General features: G+C 39.6%; 1 protein-coding gene across 2 annotated transcripts in view; it reads left to right on the top strand.

Annotated features, from left to right (window-relative positions):
• Positions 1–12,006, top strand: part of ARHGEF2 (Rho/Rac guanine nucleotide exchange factor 2) — a 172,537-nt gene that overhangs the window by 152,961 nt on the left and 7,570 nt on the right. For both annotated transcript variants that reach the window (XM_075283299.1, XM_075283300.1), the window contains 9 exons: positions 3,662–3,729; positions 3,826–3,889; positions 5,438–5,570; positions 5,655–5,767; positions 6,007–6,153; positions 6,356–6,606; positions 7,221–7,346; positions 7,438–7,555; positions 11,652–11,900. In XM_075283299.1, coding sequence (XP_075139400.1) covers positions 3,662–3,729; positions 3,826–3,889; positions 5,438–5,570; positions 5,655–5,767; positions 6,007–6,153; positions 6,356–6,606; positions 7,221–7,346; positions 7,438–7,555; positions 11,652–11,900 — 1,269 coding nt within the window. The remainder of the gene's footprint in view (positions 1–3,661; positions 3,730–3,825; positions 3,890–5,437; positions 5,571–5,654; positions 5,768–6,006; positions 6,154–6,355; positions 6,607–7,220; positions 7,347–7,437; positions 7,556–11,651; positions 11,901–12,006) is intronic.

Raw genomic sequence — 12,006 nt, 5'->3', positions numbered from 1 at the left:
AACTGCACCAGCAGAATAGTGAGCGCAGCTCTGGAGTATAATACAGGATAAGTAATGTAATGTATGTACACAGTGACTGCACCAGCAGAATAGTGAGCGCAGCTCTGGAGTATAATACAGGATAAGTAATGTAATGTATGTACACAGTGACTGTATCAGCAGAATAGTGAGCGCAGCTCTGGAGTATAATACAGGATAAGTAATGTAATGTATGTACGCAGTGACTGCACCAGCAGAATAGTGAGCGCAGCTCTGGAGTATAATACAGGATAAGTAATGTAATGTATGTACACAGTGACTACACCAGCAGAATAGTGAGCGCAGCTCTGCAGTATAATACAGGATAAGTAATGTAATGTATGTACACAGTGACTGCACCAGCAGAATAGTGAGCGCAGCTCTGGAGTATAATACAGGATAAGTAATGCAATATATGTACACAGTGACTACACCAGCAGAATAGTGAGCGCAGCTCTGGAGTATAATACAGGATAAGTAATGTAATGTATGTACACAGGTGACTGCACCAGCAGAATAGTGAGCGCAGCTCTGGAGTATAATACAGGATAAGTAATGTATGTACACAGTGACTGTACCAGCAGAATAGTGAGCGCAGCTCAGGAGTATAACACAGGATATGTAATGTAATGTATGTACACAGTGACTGCACCAGCAGAATAGTGAGTGCAGCTCTGGAGTATAATACAGGATAAGTAATGTAATGTATGTACACAGTGACTGCACCAGCAGAATAGTGAGCGCAGCTCTGGAGTATAATACAGGATAAGTAATGTAATGTATGTACACAGTGACTGCACCAGCAGAATAGTGAGTGCAGCTCTGGAGTATAATACAGGATAAGTAATGTAATGTATGTACACAGTGACTGTACCAGCAGAATAGTGAGCGCAGCTCTGGAGTATAATACAGGATAAGTAATGTAATGTATGTACACAGTGACTGTATCAGCAGAATAGTGAGCGCAGCTCTGGAGTATAATACAGGATAAGTAATGTAATGTATGTACACAGTGACTGCACCAGCAGAATAGTGAGCGCAGCTCTGGAGTATAATACAGGATAAGTAATGTAATGTATGTACACAGTGACTGCACCAGCAGAATAGTGAGCGCAGCTCTGGAGTATAATACAGGATATAACTCAGGATCATACTTTTGGCTCGTGTCATTCGTTCATTGCCCATCCCGGCTACAGTGCCTGTGAAGGCCGTTAGAATCCCCCCATATCTAGTTACCCCTTTTATCCGTCCACCGTTGGGGCAGCTGTCTCCACCTGTGCCGGGAGCCCCTTCCAAGCAGCTGCGCAGTCATCCCCCTTAATGGCTTCCTTGTGTTCCAACAGACAACATCTGTGCGGACGGTCAGCTGCAGTCAAGTGTAAATCCCATCAGTGCTGACACGCCATGCCAGCTCCTTGTCCGCTCTTGTATCGCTGTGTCACACAATATTCGTGACACTTACTCACCTGTCGCTCTTCGCCGTTACATCTACTTTTGTGTGGGATTAGAACCCGTTGCTATGTTGACATATTTGGATTGTAGAAACCAAAATATCTTGATTTGTCACCCATTCGCCCTCCCTTGTACACAGAGAGGTTTGGGCTTGGGATCCATTTTTGTTTTGTTTTTCTTTTGAGTCTCAATGTTGTCATCGGTTCTTAAAGGGGCAGTCTTTATTATCACCCCTGTCAGTGCAAAGTGGGGGCAGGAGTTTCAGAATATGTTTGGCATAGTGGTTTTTTGTTGTTTTTTTCACACTTGGGCCCTCTCTGGTAGTTTTATGGAACCAAATACGTTTTGCTTGCTACAAAATATTGCAAAAAATGTAATGAAAGGATTTGTATTTCTTGTGCCGCTGCTTGTTGGGCCATCGAATTACAACACGGTCTCCTTGCTCCAGAAATCCCATTTTAGTCCTGTTCCAAGACGAAGCAGATTTTAATTAGTTAATGTCGGAGGTTATTAAGAGTCTGGTACAATCTGATGACAAGTCTCCTCGCCCAGAATGTAATTAACAAAGTGTCGAGACGTTGCCGTCAGTGTTCCAGAGCCTTGTATACAAGGAGACAACAGTCACCAATGTGTGATACAGTCTGCTGTATCTAAGCCTCCATCTATATCTAATGTATCCGAGCCTGCCATTTACATGTATTAGCACCTAGGACGGTATCGCATCCGGGGGTGTGGGAGAGGATGTGGTCGCAGGGTGTGTGCACGGGAAGGTGAAAGTTCACATACATGGTTTCTTATCTTGCTAAATTTAAGACATTTTCTTGCAATTGGTATATCTGCGGCAGCCATTTTGTAATACTAATATCGCCATAGAGCGCTAAGGTAATAGCACCGCACAACGTAGTCCTAATACCCCGATTCCGCCATTACTGTGCTCTGCTCCTAGGTTATTATAATCTGTATCATACCCAAGGACCGGCCAGGCATCAGACATTGCGGCGACCATTTTGTTTGCAGGCCCAGGTTTCCACCTCATTGGGGAGTGAAGCTCATAGCTCGAGCATTAGCTACCTATACAAAATGGCTGACCATGCCAAGCACTATACCAGACTGGTCCCCGTGGCCTTGTTCTCTTCACCACATAGAAGTTATCAGGATGTTGCAGCGCTCAGCTGAGAGCTTGTGATTCGGTGACACGGACGGCAGTATCTGTACGCTCCAGCCTTCGCACAATGGAGCTTTTGTGAGACGTTACAGGAGATGAGTTGTCTGTCTGCCCTCGTTCATCTCATTACCGGCTCTGCAGTTTCGCCATACGTCATCTCCCTCGAGGCGCTGTACGTTGGCAGAGGCCTTCTAACCGTCGCCCAGTCTGAACCCCCATTAAAGAGTTAATTCATGGATCAGACACAACCAGGAAATTCAATTATTTGGGCCTAATTGTGTGTAATGACAGCGTGTCGCCGCGCCTCGTGCCTATGAGCTCACCATCTTGTGAGATACAACCTCCGTAAGGTGTTCAGGACCATACACTGCCTGCCGAGGAGCGGTGTAAAGCCCTGAGCGATGGCCAACGGCTCCGAGGAGGGGTTTCCGCTATCTATTTATATCAAAGAGGAAGCGCCTGTCCTGAAACAACCGTCATTACATATCCCGGGGCGGACGAACTCTATTATTATGTGTATATGGCGGTAACTACGACTGGGGGTTTCAAAAGCAAAGAGGGCCGAATCGCCATCATCACCATTGTCTACATCTTATCTGACGTATGGACATTGAAGCGGTTACATCCTGTAGTATCACTATAGCAATGCCAAACCGCCAGGACACGTGACAGGAAGTGTTGTCATGGGGCATCAGGCCTGTACCGTTACTGTGCTATAGAGGATTTTATGTTATGGTAGTGCCGTATTCACATTGCCATCAAGAAACTTCATTCAGGGCCTTTTAAAGTAAATTGGGCTGAGCTGCAGTACCAAGTGCGGCCACTATACCATGGGTGGCGCTGTGTTTGATATGATGTGAAGAGGCCGCATTGTTCACGACGCCTGAGATCGCCATTGATTTGCTAAGTATGTGCAGTTAGGCTCTGTTTACGCTACCGTTGTCACATGGAGATAGGCAGCCATATTGGATTGTGATATAATAAGTAAAACGATAACTGACCGATCTTCTCCTCTTCCTCCCTCAGCCTGCAGCGTCACCATACATAACCGCTGTAAAGACGCCCTTCCCAGCTGCACAAAGGTGAAACAGAAGGTAAATCTGGGCTTCTAGCCGGGGTCGGAGGGCACATAAGGCCACGGGTCAGGGATTCGGCTCATAAAATATATATTTTTTCTTTTGTTTTTACAGCAACAGAAAGCAGCTTTCTTGAAAAACAATTCAGCCCTACAGAACGTGTCTCTGAGGAACAAGTGTAAGTATGACCGCAAGCAGGCGTAGAAACCGGTGCGACCGGTTATAATGTTCCCTTTATATGGCGTAATAAAAGGGGGGTAATTGCATACAGGCCTTGGGAACAGACGTCCCAAGGTCCATAATGAAGTGAACTCGTGGCTTTGAGAACACAAGGGGGTTAAACTGCAAAATCAGGAAGTCGTTGGTTCTTCAGGTCTGAACAGACGTCTAGTGCATCATGTGACAATATAGGACTGTGATGGCGAATCTATGGCACATGTGCCAGAGGACGCACTTAGAGCCCTCTCTGTGGGCACCCATCTGTGGAACAGATTAAGGCTACGACTAAGGGGATCATTTATCCTCGAAACGCGTCAGAGCTGGGACATTGTCGAAATGCTCTAAAATTTCATCCCAAAAGAACATTTTTGATGTATGGCTTTTAGTATGGAATAATAAAAGCTAAGTTTTAAAGAAAACATCACGCTGGTGCTGGATTTTCTCTTGTGTAACAGATTATACTGTGTGGGGCCACTGTGGAGCAGATTATACTGTGTGGGGGCCACTGTGGAGCAAATTGTACTGTGTGGGGGCCACTGTGGAGCAAATTGTACTGTGTGGGGCCCACTGTGGAGCGAATTATACTGTGTGGGGGCCACTGTGTAACAGATTGTACTGTTTGGGGCCCACTATGGAGCAGATTGTACTGTGTATGTGCAACTGTGGAGCAGATTGTACTGTGTGGGGACCACTGTGGAGCAGATTGTACTGTGTATGGGCCACTGTGGAGCAGATTGTACTGTGTATGGGCCACTGTGGAGCAGATTGTACTGTGTGGGGACCACTGTGGAGCAGATTGTACTGTGTATGGGCCACTGTGGAGCAGATTGTACTGTGTATGGGCCACTGTGGAGCAGATTGTACTGTGTGGGGGCCACTGTGGAGCAGATTGTACTGTGTATGGGCCACTGTGGAGCAGATTGTACTGTGTATGGGCCACTGTGGAGCAGATTGTACTGTGTGGGGACCACTGTGGAGCAGATTATACTGTGTATGGGCCACTGTGGAGCAGATTGTACGGTGTATGTGCCACTGTGGAGCAGATGGTACTGTGTGGGGGCCACTGTGGAGCAGATTGTACTGTGTGGGGGCCACTGTGGAGCAGATTGTACTGTGTATGGGCCACTGTGGAGCAGATTGTACTGTGTAGGGGTCCTTCACTATTTTTGTGACACAGTATCTGTTTTATAGCAGACATGTGATATTATTACAGACCATCGGTGACTGTCTACAATTATGGATCGGTACAGTATTAAGGTTAAATTGCCATGTTGGCACTTTGTGATAAATTAGTGGGCTCTAGGTTGTAGTTTGGGCACTCGGACTCTAAAAGGTTCACCTACATTGTAGAATAAGAGAAAGACCTGCATATTTTCCCTGTACATTTGTAAAGAAGGGTCTGCGTATGATTAAATCCTTGATACTTTACCGCCACCATGAGGAAATATTGAGTACTGCATGTAGAAATTATAGACCGGAAATGCAATGTTTAATTTTTGCCTTGCAGCTACTACGTTAAGGGAGAGACCCAACTCTGCCATCTACCCTTCCGACAGCCTTCGACACTCCCTGCTAGGTTCACGCCGAGGGCGGCCATCTTTGTCTCTCTCTAAAAGTGTCTCCACAACCAATATTGCAGGGTGAGACTGGAGTTTTTTATGGAAATTTTTATTGTTCTGATTAAATTCGGGGTGCCATGTTGATATAAATTTTGTGTCCTGCAGGAATCTGAATGATGAGAGTCCGCTGGGAATACGCAGGATTCTGTCTCAGTCTACGGACTCTCTGAATATGAGGAACAGAACGCTGTCTGTGGAGTCTCTGATTGATGAGGGAGGTCGGTATCTCTGCTTCTTCACCGCTCCATATGAACTACACGTATACAGATACAGTTACTTTGTTGTACTTAACCTGTTTACTAGTCCTGCAGTGTAAAGAATGGAGGTTTTCTTTCCAGATCCCATAGAATACCTTGATATACTAATATTATAACTGACCAGTGATGTTGTAGATTCACCGTAATTGCAAAGTCACTGATGGGAGGTCACTGTTCACACTCCATTTTAATGTCTTCAGGAGCCGACATCATCTGCAGTCAGCTGATGAGCGATTTTGCTACAGATGAGAAAGAGTTTGAGGCAGATTCGTGGAGCACAGCGGTGGACAATAATTATCTACAACAGCACAAGAAAGATGTGATGAAACGCCAGGATGTTATATATGGTGAGAGGCGGAGACAACATAATATTGGGGGCTCGTCCGGGATCGAAAAAAACAGCCGTTTTTTTTTTGGGGGGGGGGGGACAGTTTCACACTCATACATAGGCTGTATTAATTTTCAATTTTGTTTGCCAATTATAAATGCATAGTGGTCCTCAAGGCATTACTGTGCGAACTGACATGTCTCCTTTCCTGATGTTCTCAGAGCTTATCCAGACTGAGGTCCACCATGTTCGCACATTGAAAATCATGACCAACTTATTCCGCAAAGGAATGCTGGACGACCTGCAGATGGATCCCGCCCTGGTCCAGAAGATGTTCCCCTGTGTGGATGAACTTAGTGATATCCACATCCGATTCCTCATTCAACTCCTCGAGAGACGAAAAGACTCCTTGGCATCTGACAGCAACAAGAACTTTGTCATCAACAAGCTGGGTGACATCCTCATAAACCAGGTAAGTGTGTGTTATATTTGCACAGGAGATGTAGAGATGTGCCTCAAAGTACTAGGGGGCGCTATTATAATACTATTATAATACATTTTCTTGAGAGTTATAGCCTGACTGCTCCTTCAATTGAAACAATTGGAAATCTTAAAGGGGCTGTCTGGGATAATGGAAAATGGAAAAACTACCTGGGAGTCGGGGTGGGACTGTTTTGGGGGCTCAGTTGACTGCTCCTGCCAATCACTGGCCTCACTGGTTACATGTTGGGTGCCAATGATGTGATAATAGTGATGTCACCATTACATAATATGGGACCACTGACGTCGTAACTATCTGAAATTCAAAGGGTATGGGTACGTGCCTCCCAAACCAAGGACCAAGGGTAGGAGGGTATCATATTTTTCATTCTAATCCACCTCAGCCCCCAGTTAGATTTTCAATTATCCCAGAAAATCCCTTTAAGAAAAGGAGAAATCGCTCAAGGTGCATATGAGGATCTTCTACCTTTGGTGTAGCAGCGTCTTCCTCATGAGTATTTTACCGAGTATGTAGGCACAGTACAATATCGTCAGGTTTTTTTTTAGCATTTTTTTTAAAACGTATTTATACCCTTTGCTTTGCAGTTTTCAGGAACCAACGCGGAACATATGAAAAAGGCATACACTGAATTCTGCAGCCAGCACCAGAAGGCTGTAAAACTCTACAAGGAATTGTTCTCCCGAGACAAGAAATTCCAGCAGCTCATACGAGTGAGTTTTCCTTCTAGTGCTTTTATGTTAGTAATGTGATACATTGGAGACATTATAGTAATTCCTTCATTTATGTCCTCTTACCATACAGAAACTGACTCGTTCTCAGCTGCTCCGGAGGCATGGAGTACCAGAGTGTATTCTACTAGTCACCCAGAGGATCACCAAGTACCCAGTCCTCATCGATCGCATACTGCAGAATTCTAAAGGTGAGACATACTCTGTGCAGATGTGAGTCATATTCCCTGCAGAGTGAAGCCTCCTATGTACTCACTGACTAATGTACAGTATGTTAGCTGCCAGGAGGAGTGGGCGAAGGGTAGTGAAAATTGAGCAAATTTATGTCTCGCAAAATAGGTTGTCACACAGGTCCACAGGAAAATAGATGGATTCAATACGTAGAAAAAATTGTTCAGACTTCCTACACACAAGAACATAACTACTATGTACAAGAATATAACTACTATAATATTACCTCCTATGTACAAGAATATAACTACTATAATACTGCTCCTATGTACAAGAATATAACTACTATAATACTGCCCCTATGTACAAGAATATAACTACTATAATACTACTCCTATGTACAAGAATATAACTACTATAATACTGCTCCTATGTACAAGAATATAACTACTATAATATTACCTCCTATGTACAAGAATATAACTACTATAATATTACCTCCTATGTACAAGAATATAACTACTATAATACTGCCCCTATGTACAAGAATATAACTAGTATAATACTACTCCTATGTACAAGAATATAACTACTATAATACTGCTCCTATGTACAAGAATATAACTACTATAATACTACCTCCTATGTACAAGAATATAACTACTATAATACTGCTCCTATGTACAAGAATATAACTACTATAATACTGCTCCTATATACAGGAATATAACTACTATAATACTACCTCCTATGTACAAGAATATAACTACTATAATACTACTCCTATGTACAAGAATATAACTACTATAATACTGCTCCTATGTACAAGAATATAACTACTATAATACTACTCCTATGTACAAGAATATAACTACTATAATACTACCTCCTATGTACAAGAATATAACTACTATAATACTACTCCTATGTACAAGAATATAACTACTATAATACTACCTCCTATGTACAAGAATATAACTACTATAATACTACTCCTATGTACAAGAATATAACTACTATAATACTACCTCCTATGTACAAGAATATAACTACTATAATACTACTCCTATGTACAAGAATATAACTACTATAATACTACTCCTATGTACAAGAATATAACTACTATAATACTGCTCCTATGTACAAGAATATAACTACTATAATACTACTCCTATGTACAAGAATATAACTACTATAATACTACTCCTATGTACAAGAATATAACTACTATAATACTGCTCCTATGTACAAGAATATCACTAATATAATACTGCTCCTATGTACAAGAATATAACTACTATAATACTACTCCTATGTACAAGAATATAACTACTATAATACTACTCCTATGTACAAGAATATAACTACTATAATACTGCTCCTATGTACAAGAATATAACTACTATAATACTACCTCCTATGTACAAGAATATAACTACTATAATACTACTCCTATGTACAAGAATATAACTACTATAATACTACCTCCTATGTACAAGAATATAACTACTATAATACTACTCCTATGTACAAGAATATAACTACTATAATACTACCTCCTATGTATAAGAATATAACTACTATAATACTGCTCCTATGTACAAGAATATAACTACTATAATACTACTCCTATGTACAAGAATATAACTACTATAATACTACTCCTATGTACAAGAATATAACTACTATAATACTACTCCTATGTACAAGAATATAACTACTATAATACTACCACCTATGTACAAGAATATAACTACTATAATACTACTCCTATGTACAAGAATATAACTACTATAATACTGCTCCTATGTACAAGAATATAACAACTATAATACTGCTCCTATGTACAAGAATATAACTACTATAATACTGCCTCCTATGTACAAGAATATAACTACTATAATACTGCTCCTATGTACAAGAATATAACTACTATAATACTGCCTCCTATGTACAAGAATATAACTACTATAATACTGCTCCTATGTACAAGAATATAACTAATATAATACTACCTCCTATGTACAAGAATATAACTACTATAATACTGCTCCTATGTACAAGAATATAACAACTATAATACTGCTCCTATGTACAAGAATATAACTACTATAATACTACCTCCTATGTACAAGAATATAACTACTATAATACTACTCCTATGTACAAGAATATAACTACTATAATACTACCTCCTATGTACAAGAATATAACTACTATAATACTACTCCTATGTACAAGAATATAACTACTATAATACTACCTCCTATGTATAAGAATATAACTACTATAATACTGCTCCTATGTACAAGAATATAACTACTATAATACTACTCCTATGTACAAGAATATAACTACTATAATACTACTCCTATGTACAAGAATATAACTACTATAATACTACTCCTATGTACAAGAATATAACTACTATAATACTACCACCTATGTACAAGAATATAACTACTATAATACTACTCCTATGTACAAGAATATAACTACTATAATACTGCTCCTATGTACAAGAATATAACAACTATAATACTGCTCCTATGTACAAGAATATAACTACTATAATACTGCCTCCTATGTACAAGAATATAACTACTATAATACTGCTCCTATGTACAAGAATATAACTACTATAATACTGCCTCCTATGTACAAGAATATAACTACTATAATACTGCTCCTATGTACAAGAATATAACTACTATAATACTACCTCATATGTACAAGAATATAACTACTATAATACTGCTCCTATGTACAAGAATATAACTAATATAATACTACCTCCTATGTACAAGAATATAACTACTATAATACTGCTCCTATGTACAAGAATATAACAACTATAATACTGCTCCTATGTACAAGAATATAACTACTATAATACTACTCCTATGTACAAGAATATAACTACTATAATACTACTCCTATGTACAAGAATATAACTACTATAATACTGCCTCCTATGTACAAGAATATAACTACTATAATACTACTCCTATGTACAAGAATATAACTACTATAATACTGCCTCCTATGTACAAGAATATAACTACTATAATACTGCTCCTATGTACAAGAATATAACTACTATAATACTACCTCATATGTACAAGAATATAACTACTATAATACTGCTCCTATGTACAAGAATATAACTAATATAATACTACCTCCTATGTACAAGAATATAACTACTATAATACTGCTCCTATGTACAAGAATATAACAACTATAATACTGCTCCTATGTACAAGAATATAACTACTATAATACTACTCCTATGTACAAGAATATAACTACTATAATACTACTCCTATGTACAAGAATATAACTACTATAATACTGCCTCCTATGTACAAGAATATAACTACTATAATACTACCTCCTATGTACAAGAATATAACTACTATAATACTGCTCCTATGTACAAGAATATAACAACTATAATACTGCTCCTATGTACAAGAATATAACTACTATAATACTACTCCTATGTACAAGAATATAACTACTATAATACTACTCCTATGTACAAGAATATAACTACTATAATACTGCTCCTATGTACAAGAATATAACTACTATAATACTGCTCCTATGTACAAGAATATAACTACTATAATACTGCCTCCTATGTACAAGAATATAACTACTATAATACTACCTCCTATGTACAAGAATATAACTACTATAATACTACCTCCTATGTACAAGAATATAACTACTATAATACTGCTCCTATGTACAAGAATATAACTACTATAATACTGTACATATGTATAAGAATATAACTACTATAATACTGTACATATGTATAAGAATATAACTACTATAATACTGCTCCTATGTACAAGTATATAACTACTATAATACTGTACATATGTATAAGAATATAACTGCTATAATACTGTCTCCTATAGATAACAGTAGCAGTGTTTTCTGTTAGACATTTGATCCCTCAGGTTGTCCTCTAGCTCTATGCTACAGACCTTTTGTATTTAGTAGTTCAGGATACAGAAGACACCAGTGCCTGGCCGGTTACACTAGACTCTACCATTACGTTCAGGTCTATGTGCATCTCATCTAATGCTTTTGATTGTGCAGGTGATGAGGAAGAGCATCAGGACTTGGCTACCTCCCTGACTCTTGTGAAAGACCTTCTTTCCACCATCGATCAGGAAGTCTACAACTATGAAAAGAATTTGCGTCTGCAAGAGATTTACCAGAAAGTGGACAGTAAATCCACAGCTTTGGTTCATGGAAATTTTTGCTTCACCAAGGAAGAGCTCCTGAGGCGGAAATTGGTTCATGAAGGTTCCTTGCTATGGAAGACAGTCGCTGGACGTTTCAAAGGTCAGTAGATTAACCACTGATGAGACTTCTATGATATATCTGCCTATGTTGGCTACCTAACTACGTTCCTGTGTTGGTGGTTCTCGCTGGGTCTTTCGATGGTTGA

This window comes from Leptodactylus fuscus, chromosome 7 (genome assembly GCF_031893055.1).
Source record: "Leptodactylus fuscus isolate aLepFus1 chromosome 7, aLepFus1.hap2, whole genome shotgun sequence".
Taxonomy (NCBI): Eukaryota; Metazoa; Chordata; class Amphibia; order Anura; family Leptodactylidae; genus Leptodactylus; species Leptodactylus fuscus.
This window is presented reverse-complemented; position numbering and strand designations above follow the sequence as displayed.